Source organism: Anarhichas minor, unplaced genomic scaffold (genome assembly GCF_050575085.1).
Source record: "Anarhichas minor isolate MPS153535 unplaced genomic scaffold, ASM5057508v1 ptg000061l, whole genome shotgun sequence".
In the NCBI taxonomy this organism is placed as follows: domain Eukaryota; kingdom Metazoa; phylum Chordata; class Actinopteri; order Perciformes; family Anarhichadidae; genus Anarhichas; species Anarhichas minor.
The window spans coordinates 372496-391267 of record NW_027466507.1 but is presented as its reverse complement, the minus strand read 5'-3'; the positions used below and the strand labels follow the sequence as shown (position 1 = coordinate 391267).

The following is an 18772-nucleotide window of genomic DNA, read 5'->3' as shown; positions in this document are numbered from 1 at the left end:
ACACAAGCTCATGTTCATTCTTTTTAAACTAAACTGGACCTTCATAACTTCATAACTAGATTCATAAAATACAAAAACACGCCTTTAATATTCATATTAGAGCAACACTTTAAAGTGTCTGAATGTCCCGACCGACACTGAAGGCATCACGAAGATCAACACTGATCAATCATCTACAATCTTCATCAACACAAAAACCAAAAGTCATCGTCTGATCCTCAAACGTCTGAAATGTTTCCATTAAATAAAGATGAGTCGTTCAGTTAAAGGTTTCGAAGGATCGTGTGAAAGTGGAGATCTGTCACATTTACTGTTTCTATTTGAGTGAAAACTGAAGAACTGTTCTTTGACTTTATCATTGAAGTATTTAAACTCAATACGAGAACATTTCGCAAGAATTCTGACAGTGTGGCTGCTCCTGCTGAAGACGTTGCAATATACATATATACATATATATATATATATATACACATATATATACATATATACATATACACATATATACATATATACATATATATACAGTTGTGTGAAAAAGTGTTTGCTGTGTTATCTTTGTCTAATATTTAAATTTGTTTGATGATCTAAAACATTTAAGTGTGACAAACATGCAAAACAATAAGAAATCAGGAAGGGGGCAAACACTTTTTCACACAACTGTATATACATATACGCACATGGACAAAACTGTTGGTACCCTTCCGTTAAAGAAAGAAAAACCCACAATGGTCACTTAAAACTGACAAAAGTAATAAATAAAAATGTACTGAAAATTAACTAATGAAAATCAGACAAAGCTTTTGAATTGTGGTTCAACAGAATCATCTAAAAAAAAAAACTAATGAAAATGGCCTGGACATAAATGATGATACCCATAACTTAATATTTAGTTGCACAACCTCTTGAGGCAATCACTGCAAACAAGTGATTTCTGTAACGCTCATCAGAGTGTAAATAAAGTTTTAACGTTAACCATCAGAGTGTAAAAGTTTTAACGTTAACCATCAGAGTGTAAATAAAGTTTTAACGTTAACCATCACAGTGTAAATAAAGTTTTAACGTTAACCATCAGAGTGTAAATAAAGTTTAACGTTAACCATCAGAGTGTAAATAAAGTTTTAACGTTAACCATCACAGTGTAAATAAAGTTTTAAAGTTAACCATCACAGTGTAAATAAAGTTGTACTGACTCAGTAGAACATGTGTTTCTAGTCTCTGATCATGTTTCATTGTAAACATCCAATCAGAGGAGAGCTAGTAACGTTAGCAGCACCGCTAACGGCTAACCAACGGAGGTTCACTTCAGTTACATGATGATGCCTTCAGGCTCTGCTCAGTGAACATGAGTACTGGCTGAAGGTACATTATAACACATACATTATCATGATGTGTTCACATGAATATAAAATAGATATTAGAGATGAATTATGATGTTTAACTTCCTAACACGAGCTCTAAACACATTATTATACTTCATTAAAAATAATAATGAGATTTGTTTTAATAAAAATACAATCTTTTATTTCATTATCATTTGAATTGTGTTTTAATGAAGAAAAAAAGAAAAAATGTATGTGTGTGTATGTGTGTGTGTGTGTGTGTATATATGTGTGTGTGTGTGTGTGTGTATATATGTGTGTGTGTGTGTGTGTGTGTGTATGTGTGTGTGTGTGTATGTGTGTGTGAGTGTGAGTGTGTCCTCAGGATGTAGGTAGGACTGTAATCCCGTCCATGTCCAGCTCCACTGAGTGAACACTGAAGTCTCCCAGACCCTGAAACAAACCAGTGGACACCTCAGAAACCCAGTCAACATGTGTGTGTGTGTGTGTGTGTGTGTGTGTTTGTCTGTGTGTTACCGGTGTGTTGTTGAGGACCTGCAGCACCGCCTCCCGCTGTCGGGGCTCCCGGGTCAGCAGGTAGAGGAAGCCCCCCCCCCCGGCCCCGGCCAGGCTCTGACCCAGGACCAGCGGCCTCAGGGCCTCCATCATGGTCCTCACTGAGGCCGGCTCACAGCCCGGAGCCATCAGCTTCTTCTGCTGCCACGAGCGGTCCAGACACCCCCCCAGGCTGGATAGAGAACCTGAGGGGGGGGGGGGGGGGGTTGGCACATGTTCAGGGTTGGACGAAATGCATTCTGGGAAGTTTTTTGCAACCAGTGAACAGGAAGTGACCATATCTGGACTGAGGAGTGACGTAGAGACGCCGTATACGTCTCTGGTAGAGACCTGTCAATCACCGTGTAGCCCCGCCCTAAAGCATCCCCTGCTTTATGGTCTGTTTGACTCTAAATGGACCATAATGTACTAAATGAACATCATGCTGTATTGAAGAAGACTTGAAACTAGAGATTGAGACCATAAACTCATGTTTACAATGTTTACTGAGGTAATAAATCAAGAGAGAAGTAGAGTCATTTTCTCATAGACTTCTATACAACCAGAGGAGTCGCCCCCTGGTGGACACTAGAGAGAATGCAGCTTTAACACATGACATATACATATATATATGTATATGTATATGTAAATGTATATATGTAGACTCACCCTCTGAACAGGCTCTGACACATTCCTCTGAGTTCGCCACTAGCTGCTGGACATTCTGGACCATCGAGGGCAGACGACTGTACCAACTACGAACCACATCCTGAAGACAAAACCACCTTCTTCATGATCATCATCATCATCATCATCATCATCATCATCATTATCACCATCATCATCATCATCATCATCATCATCATCAGACCTGCAGCAGGTTCCTAGCCAGCCTAGTTTTCCCGGTGTAGACCAGCAGGAGGTGGAGCTCCAGAGAGACCAGGAAATCGTCTGGAGGAGTGAGACGTTCCACTTCTACCTGCAGCGGCAGAGATGCTCTGGAACGACCCACCTTGACTCCGCCCACCAGACCCCCCACCTGATCCTGCCAGCCTCCACCTGGAGGAGGAGGAGGAGATGAAGTAGACTGTATTGGTCTCCTCTCTGGTTCTGGAGTCCAGAGTGAACATGTGAGCTGAAGACCTACCTGTGGTGAGGATCTGCTCCAGGTACAGGACTGCGTGGATGAGGGAGTCGGTGTCGTAGGTTTGACCGGTGCACCTGTAGACCGCAGCCAACAGTGCCCCCGCCAGGATGCTGCTGGTACCTGCAGGACGAGAGCTGGTCAACCTCGGACCTGCTGAGTCATCACTATCTTACTTTGTTATCGTCATCTATGGTGATTTCTTCTTCATTAAAACACACTTTTCAAATGATCAGGAAATATAAGATTGTATTTTTATGGTTTAAAAATCTGATCATTATTATTAATGAAGTATAATAATGTTCTTAGAGCTCGTGTTAGAAGTTAAACATCATAATTCATCTCTAATATCTGTTTTATATTCATGTGAAAACATCTCCTTCAAACTACTGGATTCATTCTAGTTCATCACCAAAACTACATTTTACAGATGACATGTGAACACATCATGATAACATTATAATGAACCTTCAGCCAGTACTCATGTTCACTGAGCAGAGCCTGAAGGCATCATAATGTAACTGAAGTGAACCTCCGTTGGTTAGCCGTTAGCGGTGCTGCTAACGTTACTAGATCTCCTCTGATTGGTTGTTTACAATGAAACATGATCAGAGACCAGAGACTTGAAACATGTTTTACTGAATGTTGTTTCAGCTCTATTTAGTTTGACTACATGTGTGACGTTCCTGTAAAGTTCTAATAATAAAATATATTCTCGTTATGTTATGTATCGTGATGTTTGAGGTCACTGCAGGTGGTTCTGGTTCTCACCTAGTCCAGATCCAGTGGGCAGCACCGACCAGCTGTGGAGCTCCACCCCTCCCCCCCATCGCTGCATCAGCTGATCCCCCAGAGCATGCTGGGAAGAGAGAGACACCAGACCACTGCACACACACACCGCCTTCAGCAGGGCTCCTGTAACACACACACACACACATGAACACACACACTCTCTCTCTCTCTCTCTCTCTCTCTCTCTCTCTCTCTCTCTCTCTCTCTCTCTCTCTCTCTCTCTCTCTCTCTCTCTCTCTCTCTCTCTGAATAGTGCTGTCATGACTTCCTGTCCTACCAGGTGCGTGAGGCTGACAGTGGTCCCTCAGGTCGTCCAGGACGTCACACACCGTCTCCGTGGAAACGCCCCCCCGCCCCCCGGTGTGGCTGACCAGCAGGAGGTGGGGCTTCCTGATGCGACGGGCCCGAGCACCAATGGGACGCCTCCCGTCAACCTTCACGGACACGTTGGTCACAGAGCCGCCGTGCTCGAAGGCGACGGGCGGCGTGTCGCTCCAACCGCCTGAAACAATAACAGTTAATTATACATACATATATATACATGTATATATATGTATATATGTGGGAAATAGCATATATATATTTATATATACATACTACTTCCTACAACTTTATTAATGATCAATCCGTTGATCATTCCTTAAATTCATCATATAAAATCACAACATCATAGAGCACAAAGAGACTCTCAAATGTGGACATTAACTTGACAATAAACTGTGAATTATCATATTTTTGGCACTTTTGCTTGAAAAATTACTTCAACAAATAATCAATAATCAATATCATCGAGTAATTGTTTTTGTTTCTTCATTCTTTATTGAACATAAATTAATTCATTAACGACCTTCACACTGGGTTCTTAACCCCAATTAATCATATTTTAACTATTTTATATTGATAACCATGATTTTAATACTAGTACTATGTACTAATACCACACTGTGAAAATACTCCACTACAATTAACTGTTGTACTTGAATGATGACGTTATGATTAATTCAACACAACAATAGTTGTGGATTCATTTCCTTTTGATCGCGTAATTGATTAATTGACTAATAGCTCTAAACAACACATCTGAAAAGATAAAAGTTTGAAATAAATGAAATGAAAACACAAGAATATATTATAAATATAATACAATATTAATATTCTCTGATTATTTTCACCTGCCAGGTCCAGTCGGGCCGGACACTCCACTTCCTGCCACTCCTCAAGGGGCGGGACCTCACCCCGGCCAATGGAGATGAACCTCTGCGATGACATCACAGCCTGTCGTAGGAGCACCTGGCCGGCGCCCTCGTAGTGCCGCGCCGCCCGAACCAGCAGGTCCGGCCTGTTGTGTGTGGGGGGGGGGTCACATGTGAAACACAGGTCACCATGATGGTAATAACACAGGTGAGTACTCAGCTCACCTGCTCAGCCAATCAGCTCTCTGCGTAGCCAGGGCCTTGACCCCGCCCCTCAGGTCACCTTCCTCCAACAGGAAGTAGGCGGAGCTCCAGGCCTCGTTAGCGGCCGGCCCGCTCCTCAGGCCTCCCCTCCCCCCCGCCATGCACACCAACACGTCAGCGATGCAGGAGAGGCAGCGGGAGGCCACGCCCAGCTCCGCCCCTGACTCCGCCCCCTGCTTCCCGCTACCTGCTGCAACTGAAGAAAAAACAAATAAATACAAAATAAAAGTTATTATTGTTATTGTCTACATTTTTTTACTATCTTTGACGGAAGGCCAACTATTTTCTGGATTAATCATTTAATTGTTTATTTCGTAAAGCCCTATCTTTTTATTATTGGTTTTATCTAATATAATAACAATAATAACAACAATAATAAATAATAAAAAAAGAATAACAATATTTTTAATTACAAAAAAGTGCTGTAAACTGTATTATCATTACTATAACCATATTATTTTTATTATTATTATTGTTATTATTGTTATTATTGTTGTTATTATTGTTATTATTATTGTTGTTATTATTGTTGTGACTCACTGCTGTCCAGTGTCTCCAGCAGCGCCCCCTGCTGGCCTCCCAGCACCGCGGCCCTGAAGCAAGGCAGCAGACAGACGTCGGTGCGACTCCTCAGAGCGTCCGTCACTCTCCTCCTCCCAGCCAGGAACAGTAACTCCTCCCTCCACTGTAGCTCCGCCTCCTGGCAGGTGAGCGACATCACCTCCTTCAGAGAGAGCCTCCACGCCTCCCTCCACCTCCTCAGACAGCCGACTCCTCCTAGCAGCCAGCCGACTCCTCCATCCAGACCAACAGCACCTCCTCGGGGGAGGAGGACCGGGAAGAGACGAGCCTCCAGGAGGGAGCGTCCTTCTCCTCTCACCCACAACTCCTCTGGCCTGAGAGGAGGAGGAGGGGGGAGGAGGAGGGGGAGAGAGGAGGAAAGGAAAAGAGGAGGAGAGATGAGGAAAGGGGGAGAGACAAGAAGAAACAGGACAGGGAAGTAAAGAGGGAGTAAAGAGAGGATGAGAGGAGAGGAGAGGAAAACAGGAGGAGAGGGCAAAATGAGAGGAGGAGGAGAGATGAGCAAAGGGGAGTAAAGAGGGGAGTAATGAGGGGAGGAGATAGATGAGATAGGAGGAGAGTAGAGGAGGAGGGGGAGGAGAGAGGAAACAGGACAGAGGAGTAAAAAGAGGAGGAGAGGAGAGAGAAGAAAGAGGAGAGGAGAAAGATAAGAGAGGAGTATGAGAGAGGAGTAGAGGAGAAGAGAGGAGTAAAGAGAGCAAAGAAGAAAGAGGAGAGGAGGAGGAGGTAGAGCAGGAGAGGACAGTTCTGGTTCATAGAGGAGAATGTGACGAATACAAAAACTATTTCAAACAGGAAGTGAGACACTCAGTAATGTTTTAAGATCCTACTGGATTCCTGTTCTGCTGAAGAAGAGACTCCATCTCTGGTTCAGGAAGGAGGCGCTGCTGTCATCAGAGAAGAGCTGAGGAGGAGGAGGAGGACGAGGATGAAGAGGAGGAGAGGGAGGAGGATGAAGAGGAAGATGAAGAGGAGGAGAGGGAGGACAGACAGGTGACGACATGATGTCAATAATTTTACGTCTTTTGATTTTGTGGGTTGTCAATTCATTTTAAATGTTTATGTCAGAATCATGTTTATTTTTGGTCAAGTAGTTTTAAACGAACGATGTTTTTATGAATAATAATCATAATCATAATGAGAGAAACCCATCAGAAGATGTTTCCTCTGTAGAGCAGCGTTCACTAAATATATTAAAGAACTCATTTAATCAAATCTGAAGAGTAGAAAATGAAAAGTACCCTTTACATGTTGTACTTTGTGTCTTCATCAAAGTTATTTCTGAAATATTTATAACATATGAACGTACAATATATGTGATTTAAAATGTAGAGCTGAACTATTTCATAATAAATAATAAATCAAAAGATGTGTGAATAATATATTCTCTTCCTTTTTATCTCTAAACTTACTCTCTTACTTGTTGTTGTAACTTCTGTTTATAAAGAAAGTTTGTTTAAAGCCTCTAAAATAAAATAAAATAAAGTTAAATGAATAAATGATGAAGTTAACTATGAGAGTCAAAGTTCATTCTTATAACAGAAGCTTCATGAAGAAGCGTGTGAAAGCTCCAGAGAGATGTGTTCAGGGACCCTTTGAGTGAAACCTTTTTTTTTCTGTTCGTACCTCCAGGTCGTCCTGCGCTCCCGTCACCGTGTAGACGCTCAGCTTCAGCCGTCCCACCTCTATCCGGTGTCCCTGGATGATGATGTCATCGGCCAGCTCCAGCCGCCCGACACACTGTGATGTCATCAGCTGGATACCCGACAGTAAACAACCCGACGGGACCTCCAGAGGACCCTGGTGGAGAGGTCACAACGGTCACAGGTCTGTAAACCAGGTGTACCCGTCTCTCTGTAAACCAGGTGTACCCGTCTCTCTGTGAACCAGGTGTACCCGTCTCTCTATGAACCAGGTGTACCCGTCTCTCTGTAAACCAGGTGTACCCGTCTCTCTGTAAACCAGGTGTACCCGTCTCTCTGTAAACCAGGTGTACCCGTCTCTCTATGAACCAGGTGTACCCGTCTCTCTGTAAACCAGGTGTACCCGTCTCTCTATGAACCAGGTTTACCCGTCTCTCTATGAACCAGGTGTACCCGTCTCTCTGTAAACCAGGTGTACCCGTCTCTCTGTAAACCAGGTGTACCCGTCTCTCTGTAAACCAGGTGTACCCGTCTCTCTGTAAACCAGGTGTACCCGTCTCTCTATGAACCAGGTTTACCCGTCTCTCTATGAACCAGGTTTACCTGTCTCTCTGTAAACCAGGTGTACCTGTCTCTCTGTAAACCAGGTGTACCTGTCTCTCTATGAACCAGGTGTACCTGTCTCTCTATGAACCAGGTGTACCTGTCTCTCTGTAAACCAGGTGTACCTGTCTCTCTGTAAACCAGGTGTACCTGTCTCTCTGTAAACCAGGTGTACCTGTCTCTCTATGAACCAGGTGTACCTGTCTCTCTGTAAACCAGGTGTACCTGTCTCTCTATGAACCAGGTGTACCTGTCTGTCTATGAACCAGGTGTACCTGTCTCTCTATGAACCAGGTGTACCTGTCTCTCTATGAACCAGGTGTACCTGTCTCTCTGTAAACCAGGTGTACCCGTCTCTCTATGAACCAGGTGTACCTGTCTCTCTGTAAACCAGGTGTACCTGTCTCTCTGTAAACCAGGTGTACCTGTCTCTCTATGAACCAGGTGTACCTGTCTCTCTATGAACCAGGTGTACCTGTCTCTCTGTAAACCAGGTGTACCCGTCTCTCTATGAACCAGGTGTACCTGTCTGTCTATGAACCAGGTGTACCTGTCTCTCTATGAACCAGGTGTACCTGTCTCTCTGTAAACCAGGTGTACCTGTCTCTCTATGAACCAGGTGTACCCGTCTCTCTGTAAACCAGGTGTACCCGTCTCTCTGTAAACCAGGTGTACCCGTCTCTCTGTAAACCAGGTGTACCCGTCTCTCTATGAACCAGGTTTACCTGTCTCTCTATGAACCAGGTTTACCTGTCTCTCTGTAAACCAGGTGTACCTGTCTCTCTGTAAACCAGGTGTACCTGTCTCTCTATGAACCAGGTGTACCTGTCTCTCTATGAACCAGGTGTACCTGTCTCTCTGTAAACCAGGTGTACCTGTCTCTCTGTAAACCAGGTGTACCTGTCTCTCTGTAAACCAGGTGTACCTGTCTCTCTATGAACCAGGTGTACCTGTCTCTCTGTAAACCAGGTGTACCTGTCTCTCTATGAACCAGGTGTACCTGTCTGTCTATGAACCAGGTGTACCTGTCTCTCTATGAACCAGGTGTACCTGTCTCTCTGTAAACCAGGTGTACCCGTCTCTCTATGAACCAGGTGTACCTGTCTCTCTGTAAACCAGGTGTACCTGTCTCTCTGTAAACCAGGTGTACCTGTCTCTCTATGAACCAGGTGTACCTGTCTCTCTATGAACCAGGTGTACCTGTCTCTCTGTAAACCAGGTGTACCCGTCTCTCTATGAACCAGGTGTACCTGTCTGTCTATGAACCAGGTGTACCTGTCTCTCTATGAACCAGGTGTACCTGTCTCTCTGTAAACCAGGTGTACCTGTCTCTCTATGAACCAGGTGTACCTGTCTCTCTATGAACCAGGTGTACCTGTCTCTCTGTAAACCAGGTGTACCTGTCTCTCTATGAACCAGGTGTACCCGTCTCTCTATGAACCAGGTGTACCTGTCTCTCCGTAAACCAGGTGTACCTGTCTCTCTGTAAACCAGGTGTACCCATCTCTCTATGAACCAGGTGTACCTGTCTCTCTGTAAACCAGGTGTACCTGTCTCTCTGTAAACCAGGTGTACCTGTCTCTCTATAAACCAGGTATGTCACAGGATGGAACCCTAACAGACTGAGCAGCAGCGGTGAAACTCCTCCTGACCTGCAGGTGGCAGTGTTGCACCACGGCGCCCGTCCTCACGGTAACGTCTCCCTCCAGGACACTGTTGATGACTCGACCTCCGTCGTCCACCGAGCCCTCGTTCTGAAAAACGTGGAAACAGCGGTGAGAACCGAGGACGTGACGGGAGACCGACTCTAAAACGACGAGGAAACAGGAAGTGTCACCTGGATGTGAGACAGGGTGTTTCTGTTCGTCCAATCACAGCACAGTCGCTCCACATGATGCTTCCCAGACAGAGTCAGGTAGTCATAGCGACCGCTGGGGACATACGCTGTGAGGACGAGAAGAGAAGAGTTTAATACATCACGTAGAAGACCGTCCACTGTCTTCATCTGTCCCCGATGAAGACAGTGGACTGCCGACCCGTCTACATACATACCTCGATACTACCGTTTATTATTTGATGTATTTTATATTAATATTGTTAATAATCTGTGAGTGATCAGATAAATGTAGTGTTCAACATTTCATTTTGAACCACAAGTGTGTTAAATTAAAGACAGACAGACAGGTTAAAAGAAAGACAGAGCGGTATAAAGAGAGAGAGAGAGACAGACAGGTATAGAGACAGACAGGTATAGAGAGAGAGAGAGACAGACAGACAGGTATAGAGAGAGAGAGAGAGACAGACAGGTACAGAGACAGACAGACAGGTATAGAGAGAGACAGAAGGGTACCACACACACACACACACACACACACACACACACACACACACACACACACACACACACACACACACACACACACACACACCAGCCTGACGGTCTCTCCTCTCAGGACCCTCCACAGCGCCGTCCGGCTCCTCCTCACCGTCGCCCCCTCTGGTCCAACAGGTGAACTGCAGCCGGCTCTGTCCTCAGTCACAAACTGGTCCTGGGTCAGATCTGAGCAGAGACACTTCAACAGGTCCAGGAACAGAGACACCTGATGAAGACCAGAGATCTGTGGTTATTAATATTATATATTATATATTATATTATGTTATATAAGATAATATTATAGACACCTGATGAAGACCAGAGAGGAAGACTCCTAAAAACACCTGTATTAGTATTATTATATATTATATTATTATTGAGCAGGTTATCAATATATTGATAACTCACTGACATATTAATACATGTGTATGCTTTTATTTTAAACATTGAACATAGTATTAAATGTTATTCTATGTTATTTAAATTGTATTTTCATTTATATGTATGTATGTGTAGTATAAACGATTAAAATGTTTAATCACAATTAATCGCATTATGCACAAAGTTCAATAATGAATTCAAAAGTAGTGTATTATGCACTTTTATTTTAAAGTCCTGCTATATGAACAACAGGTCAATAACATTTGGTTTAAACACTTTAAACACATCAGGTTCTTGTTAGCAGCAGTATTCCCTTTACACAGCAGCAGTTATAACACAGTTATAATGATTCTGATCATAGATAATCAGCCGGTGTTCACAACTTTATCTTCATGTGTGTAAGAGATGATATTTAAATATACTTCTTGAAAACTGCAAAACTATCTACGTCATGTTTTTATGTTTGTTAAATTCTCAGTAGTGATACTAAATGATGCTTATTATACATATTACAAACAAAACACTTAAAAAACTCTAAAACAATAATTTAAATGAATCATTTATTTTTTGCTTTTTTTTGGTATTGTGGTCAGACACATATGCAACGCTGATTACCGTAATGTGTGTGGTATTTGTTATAAATGTACGTTGGTACATAGAGGGTGATAAGAAGCTGTACATGGAGGGACTTAGGACCCAGGGGAGTGTAGGTGAAGGAAACAGGAAGAGACGGAAGAGACGCCACACAAACAGCTGTTCACCGCTCGCTGACGGTTCTTGTGTTAAAAATGTCGTTTAATAATAAATAAAAAACTGCGTTAACGCGATAACGTGTTAACTTGCCCAGCACTAATATATTTATATATTTTTTAATTATAATTAAATTCATACACATTACATCAGCATCGATACACTTATGTGCATTTTTACTTATTTTAAATGTATTATTTTATGTCTAAATTTCAGCATAATTCATGAAAACACATCTTCACAAAAACAGAGAGACAGACGGACAAAGAGACAGACAGAGGGACAGAGAAACAGGGAGAAGGACAAACAGGGAGACAGACGGACAGAGAGACAGACAAACAGGGAGACAGACAAACAGGGAGACGGACAAACAGCGAGACAGACGGACGGAGAGACAGACAAACAGGGAGACAGATAAACAGGGAGACGGACAAACAGGGAGACAGACGGACGGAGAGACAGACAAACAGGGAGACAGACGGACGGAGAGACAGACAGACAGGGAGACGGACAAACAGGGAGACAGACGGATGGAGAGACAGACAAACAGGGAGACAGACAAACAGGGAGACAGACAAACAGGGAGACAGACAAACAGGGAGACAGACAGACAGGGAGACAGACAGACAGGGAGACAGATAGACAGGTACCTTGATGGGCGGAGCTCCAGAGTCCAGGCCCAGGTAGGTGCAGCCGTCCAGAGGAGGAGTGACGTGAGTCTGAAGTAACTTCTCTGATACGGACCTGCTGAAGAAGACCGGACCTGAGACCTGAAGACAGGGAGTATTTTAGACTACTTTGGATACTTTAGATTACTAGAGATTACTTTAGATTACTGTGATTTGGTTAAAAGTCTTTCCGTCTTCAGAGGGTGATTTACTACCCAGGACGCACCAGAGGAACTTTCCCATCATGCATCACTGCCTGTAGGATCTGCTCCTGTGTCCCCCTGTAGACGATGTCTCTGACCCGACCCTGTGACACGAAACAAACGCACCTTCAGTCTGGATTCATGTTGTTAGAGTGAAAGAAGTACATAAACAACAAATACATAAACATAACATAAATATACTTTATTAATAATTATAATAAAACCTGTTGGTCCGACAGGTAGACACCGTGATTGGCTGCGTAGGAGGCGTCGCCCGGCAACGCCAGAACCCGAACTCCAGAGAACCCGTCCCAGGACAGACCTGCACACAGAGAGTACTACTAGTACTACTAGTGCTACTAGTACTACTACAGTACTACTAGTACCCAGGACAGACCTACACACAGAGAGTACTACTAGTACTACTGCAGTACACATAGTACCCAGGACAGACTTACAGACAGTTAGGAGTACTACTGTAGTACTAGTATTACTTCTTATACATTTAATATTTACACTCTTATTGTTTTTATTATTCTTCGATCTGAAGGTCTGAACTCACTGAAGTCCGGAGGGATGCTGAGGATCATGTCGGTGCTGCAGACCCAGACACCAGGAGGAGAACCAGAGCAGATCTGGGTCCCGAGGCGGTCTAGCAGGAGGTCCAGACAGCAGACCGGAGCCTGGACTCGCTGGTCCGGTCTCTCTGGAGCCGGCAGCCAACAGAAGGCTCGGCTGCAGGAGCTCCAGGGGAAGTCTCGACCCTGGAGGAGAAAGAGAGGAAACACTGAAACATCTGGAGAACCTGGACCCGAACCTGAACCTGAACTGGCTGCTGGACTCACTGAGTGGAGGATGAGGATGTGAGCTTCATCCAGGACATCAGCCGTCACCACCTGAAGAAGAGGGAGGGAGAGAGAGAGAGAGAGAGAGAGAGAGAGAGAGATTTTTTTTGATTTTTAGAAAACCTTTATTTTGTTTGAACAACATCTTTCTTTATCATTTTAAACAGTTAAACAAATAAAGTCCAACAAACATAAATGTGTCTTTGATTGTCAGATCTGACTCTCACTGAGCTCCATCTTTGTTCAGTTCTTTGTCCACTTTGTGAACTATCTTCTTCAGTCTGAAGCCTTCCTGCTGAGTGAGACCTCCTCTGCCCTTGCTCCTCATGTGAGCTCTGGCAGAGCTGGAGAGCTTCTCTTTGTCAGAGAGGTAGTCCTCCACTTTGGCTCCTCTCACGTTCTTACTCCTCCTCAGATACTCCTTTATTATCTCCACGCTGTAGTCTCTAGAGCTCCTACAGCTGCCAGCACCGCGTTTAGAGGGCTCACTGTCAGCAGCAGCGTCCTCCTCCATACTGGACTCAGAGTCTTCCTCCAGACTGGACTCACACTCTGCTGCTCCTCCACTTTCTTTAGTTGCAGCTTTCTTCGCCTGTGAGCTTCCTCTGTCTCCTCTCTGTTTCCTCTTCAGCTGAGGGGCTTTGAGCTGCTCCTCGTCTGCTTCCATGTCCACCTCCCTACCTGTCTCCACCTGTCCTCCAGCACTCTCCCTCACCTGCTGGACCTCACTTGCCCCGTCCTTCACCACCTCCTGTGTCTCACTTGTTTCCTCCACCCTCACCTCCTGTGTCTCACTTGTTTCCTCCACCCTCACCTCCTTTAACCCGCTCGTCCCCTCCTCCCTGCTCTGTTGGACCCCATCTGGCCCGTCCTGTCCGTCTTGCTTGTCCCCTCTGCCCTCTTCAGTACCCATCTGGTTCTGGTTCTGGTTCCGGTCCTTATGAGAGCTGTTTTTCTCAGGACACGTTCTGCTCTGATGACCCACTTTTCCACAGCTGAAACATTTAAAGTCATCAGTTGTTGCATAGATCATGTAGTCAAAGTCGTCTACTCTCACATTGAACACTAGGTTGAGTCCCTTGCTCCTGTTATTCGGGATCAAGCGCAGCTGTCTCCTGTGAGACACCACGTGCTTCAGGAGAGGAGACCTGCACCCAGAGGACACCTTCTTCACCCCAGACACTGTCCTCCCGTGTCTCGATAGTTCTCTGGTTATGTCTTCATCTCTGATGAACGGTGGGACGTTGGACACTGTTACCTTCACAGCCGGTGTGCAGAGAGGGTACACGGGGAAGAAGTCATCGCCCACCTCGATCCCGTTGTCAATCACCACTTCCGCATTTCTGATGGTGTCTAAAAAGATGACCACGGCATTGTTCATTCGGGCAGCGGACTTCACGCTGCTGTGGCCGACAAGTTCACCCACAGCCAGGCTGCATTCCTCCACTGACACCGGGAACGTCGGCGGGATCTTTATGCCGTGTTTCCTCGTTAATCCGGTCATGTCCATGGTGGCGTTTAGCAGCCGACAGCTCGCGCTGCTCGACTGAACCACTCACAAAGACCCTAAAACCAGCTAAATGTTCACACAAACACCGTGAGATACACCATCACATCCAACGTTAACTAGTGACGGAGAAATACCGGAAAAATCAGTGTTAACCGCTCTCAGACACGCTCCGTCAACTCCGTGCTCCTTCCACTCAGAGAGACAGAGAGAGAGACAGAGAGAGAGAGACAGAGAGAGAGAGAGAGAGAAAGAAAGAGAGAGAGAGAGAGAGAGAGAAAGAGAGAGAGAGAGAGAAAGAAAGAGACAGAGAGAGACAGAGAGAGAGAGACAGAGAGAACAACGTCAGACTATCTTCTGGTGAGTTGTTCTCTTGAATACACTTATTGTAAGTTGCTTTGGATAAAAGTGTCTGTTAATGACTGATGTAATAAACTGAGTCTCACTTCTGATCGATCAGTGTGATCGGTGATGACCTCACCGTGTGTAATGACCTCACCGTGTGTGGTGACCTCACCGTGTGATGACCTCACCGTGTGTGGTGACCTCACCGTGTGTGGTGACCTCACCGTGTGATGACCTCACCGTGTGTGGTGACCTCACCGTGTGATGACCTCACCGTGTGTAATGACCTCACCGTGTGGTGACCTCACCGTGTAATGACTTCACCGTGTGTGGTGACCTCACCGTGTGATGACCTCACCGTGTGTAATGACCTCACCGTGTGTGGTGACCTCACCGTGTGATGACCTCACCGTGTGTCCTGCTCGGCTGCTCAGGTGTTCGGCAGCGACCAGCAGAGCGTTCAGCGTCGCCCCCCCCGCTGCCCAGCGGCTCCTGACGGTCCTGAACCGTCAAAACCAACGAACCCGGAGACAGAGAACCACGCTGCTGACGCAACTCCAGCTCTGAGACACACACACACAGAGAGACAGACACACAGAGACACACAAACAGAGAGAGAGAGACACACACAGACACACATAGAGCCACACACACACGCACACATAGAGAGAGACAAACACACACATACACACAGAGCCACACACACATACACACACAAACACGCATAGATATACATAATAAATATAGACATATGTATATATACATATATAATAAATACAAGAGAAGGCCTTGCAGTCCCTGACGGACCACCACCGATATATATTGTATATGTATTTATTTTATTTATTTATGTATCATTTTCATAAATATACATATATATAAATAAATATATATATACAATATATATTAATATATAAATAAGAAAAAAAAATATATATATACAGTTGTGTGAAAAAGTGTTTGCCCCCTTCCTGATTTCTTATTTTTTTGCATGTTTGTCACACTTAAATGTTTCAGATCATCAAACAAATTTAAATATTAGACAAAGATAACACAAGGAAACACAAAATGCAGTTTTTAAATGAAGGTTTTTATTATTAAGGGGAAAAAAAAATCCAAACCTACATGGCCCTGTGTGAAAAAGTGATTGCCCCCCCCTGTTAAAACATAAATTAACTGTGGTTTATCACATCTTTGGAAAGCTGAGTTAAATTTCTCTAGCCACACCCAGGCCTGATTACTGCCACACCTGTTCTCAATCAAGAAATCACTTAAATAGGACCTGCCTGACAAAGTGAGGTAGACCAAAAGATCCTCAAAAGCTAGACATCATGCTGCGATCCAAAGAAATTCAGGAACAAATGAGAAACAAAGTAATTGAGATCTATCAGTCTGGTAAAGGTTACAAAGCCATTTCTAAAGCTTTGGGACTCCAGCGAACCACAGTGAGAGCCATTATCCACAAATGGCGAAAACATGGAACAGTGGTGAACCTTCCCAGGAGTGGCCGGCCGACCAAAATTACCCCAAGAGCGCAGCGACGACTCATCCAAGAGGTCACAAAAGACCCCAGAACAACATCCAAAGAACTGCAGGCCTCACTTGCCTCAATTAAGGTCAGTGTTCATGACTCCACCATAAGAAAGAGACTGGGCAAAAATGGCCTGCATGGCAGAGTTCCAAGACGAAAACCACTGCTGAGCAAAAAGAACATAAAGGCTCGTCTCAGTTTTGCCAGAAAACATCTTGATGATCCCCAAGACTTTTGAGAAAATACTCTGTGGACTGACGAGACAAAAGTTGAACTTTTTGGAAGGTGTATGTCCCATTACATCTGGTGTAAAAGTAACACTGCATTTCAGAAAAGGAACATCATACCAACAGTAAAATATGGTGGTGGTAGTGTGATGGTCTGGGGCTGTTTTGCTGCTTCAGGACCTGGAAGACTTGCTGTGGTAAATGGAACCATGAATTCTGCTGTCTACCAAAAAATCCTGAAGGAGAATATCCGGCCATCTGTTCGTGACCTCAAGCTGAAGCGCACTTGGGTTCTGCAGCAGGACAATGATCCAAAACACACCAGCAAGTCCACCTCTGAATGGCTTAGTGAGGCAAGTGAGGCCTGCAGTTCTTTGGATGTTGTTCTGGGGTCTTTTGTGACCTCTTGGATGAGTCGTCGCTGCGCTCTTGGGGTAATTTTGGTCGGCCGGCCACTCCTGGGAAGGTTCACCACTGTTCCATGTTTTCGCCATTTGTGGATAATGGCTCTCACTGTGGTTCGCTGGAGTCCCAAAGCTTTAGAAATGGCTTTGTAACCTTTTCCAGACTGATAGATCTCAATTACTTTGTTTCTCATTTGTTCCTGAATTTCTTTGGATCGCAGCATGATGTCTAGCTTTTGAGGATCTTTTGGTCTACCTCACTTTGTCAGGCAGGTCCTATTTAAGTGATTTCTTGATTGAGAACAGGTGTGGCAGTAATCAGGCCTGGGTGTGGCTAGAGAAATTTAACTCAGCTTTCCAAAGATGTGATAAACCACAGTTAATTTATGTTTTAACAGGGGGGGGCAATCACTTTTTCACACAGGGCCATGTAGGTTTGGATTTTTTCCCCCCCTTAATAATAAAAACTTTCATTTAAAAACTGCATTTTGTGTTTACTTGTGTTATCTTTGTCTAATATTTAAATTTGTTTGATGATCTGAAACATTTAAGTGTGACAAACATGCAAAAAAATAAGAAATCAGGAAGGGGGCAAACACTTTTTCACACAACTGTATAAATATGTGTGTGTACTATATAAAACCACACATTATTATTTTGTGCTCTAACACGATAGACAGGAGCAAAATAAATCAGTGTATCAAACACAGAGAGAAGAACTGAAACACGTTTAATATCGTGGACATAAACAAAACGTTTAGAGAGTTAATAAAGGTTCTTTCCTCTGAGTCACGGTCTGAACCACAGCGACACCCTCAGGTCGCTCTTGTGTAACTGCAGGGAACGAACACTCAAAGATCGTCTGAGGAGCAAGATGATGATCCTCACCTCTCTGGAAGGCGTAGACGCTGTCTTTGTGTTGGCACGTGAGGACGACCACCGTCCACCTGAAACTGCCACTGTCGTCCGACATCTTTTTCGATTTATTATTTATTGTAACGTACTTTTCAAACCAGTTCACGGATCATAACGGACCCGGCAGCTACACGCGGAGGCTATTTGACGGTTACCGTAAGACGGATCACTTCTGACAGCAGACAAACACGGGCACAGTAGGGGCGGGGTTAGAGAACCAAGCGGGCGGGAACGATCGAGAAATAATTGTGCCGGTAACTGATCCTCCTCGACCGATTCAACCGGCTGTCGTCGGTATTTCAAACGAAGATAAACAGTTCACACGGTGCTGTTGTTTTATGACTGTTAGCTCTTTGTTCGCCCTGTTTAGTTTAGATTTGAACCACACGAGCTTCCGTAGGCTACAAATGTTTGATTTGATTTCTTCTTTCGGACCTCTCGACGGGGCGGGGAGCTAAGGGATAAGAAGCGGTTAACGATGTTGTTAAACTAGTTAGCTGCTTTACGAAGAGCTAAATATCCGTTAC

General features: G+C 44.5%; 1 protein-coding gene across 1 annotated transcript; it reads right to left on the bottom strand.

Moving 5' to 3' along the window:
• Positions 1-1494: 1494 nt before the first annotated feature.
• Positions 1495-18615, bottom strand: fcsk (fucose kinase). The gene is given in 23 exon segments (XM_076077585.1): positions 1495-1772; positions 1857-2080; positions 2544-2643; positions 2746-2933; positions 3022-3141; positions 3790-3933; positions 4088-4312; positions 4983-5149; positions 5229-5463; positions 5808-6163; positions 6680-6753; positions 7476-7649; positions 9748-9849; positions 9933-10040; positions 10525-10695; positions 12251-12370; positions 12495-12575; positions 12696-12793; positions 13034-13235; positions 13317-13367; positions 15579-15644; positions 15646-15731; positions 18219-18615. Coding segments are annotated over 23 exon segments (3249 nt in total). The 5' UTR covers positions 18304-18615; the 3' UTR covers positions 1495-1700.
• Between the last annotated feature and the right edge of the window lie 157 nt (positions 18616-18772).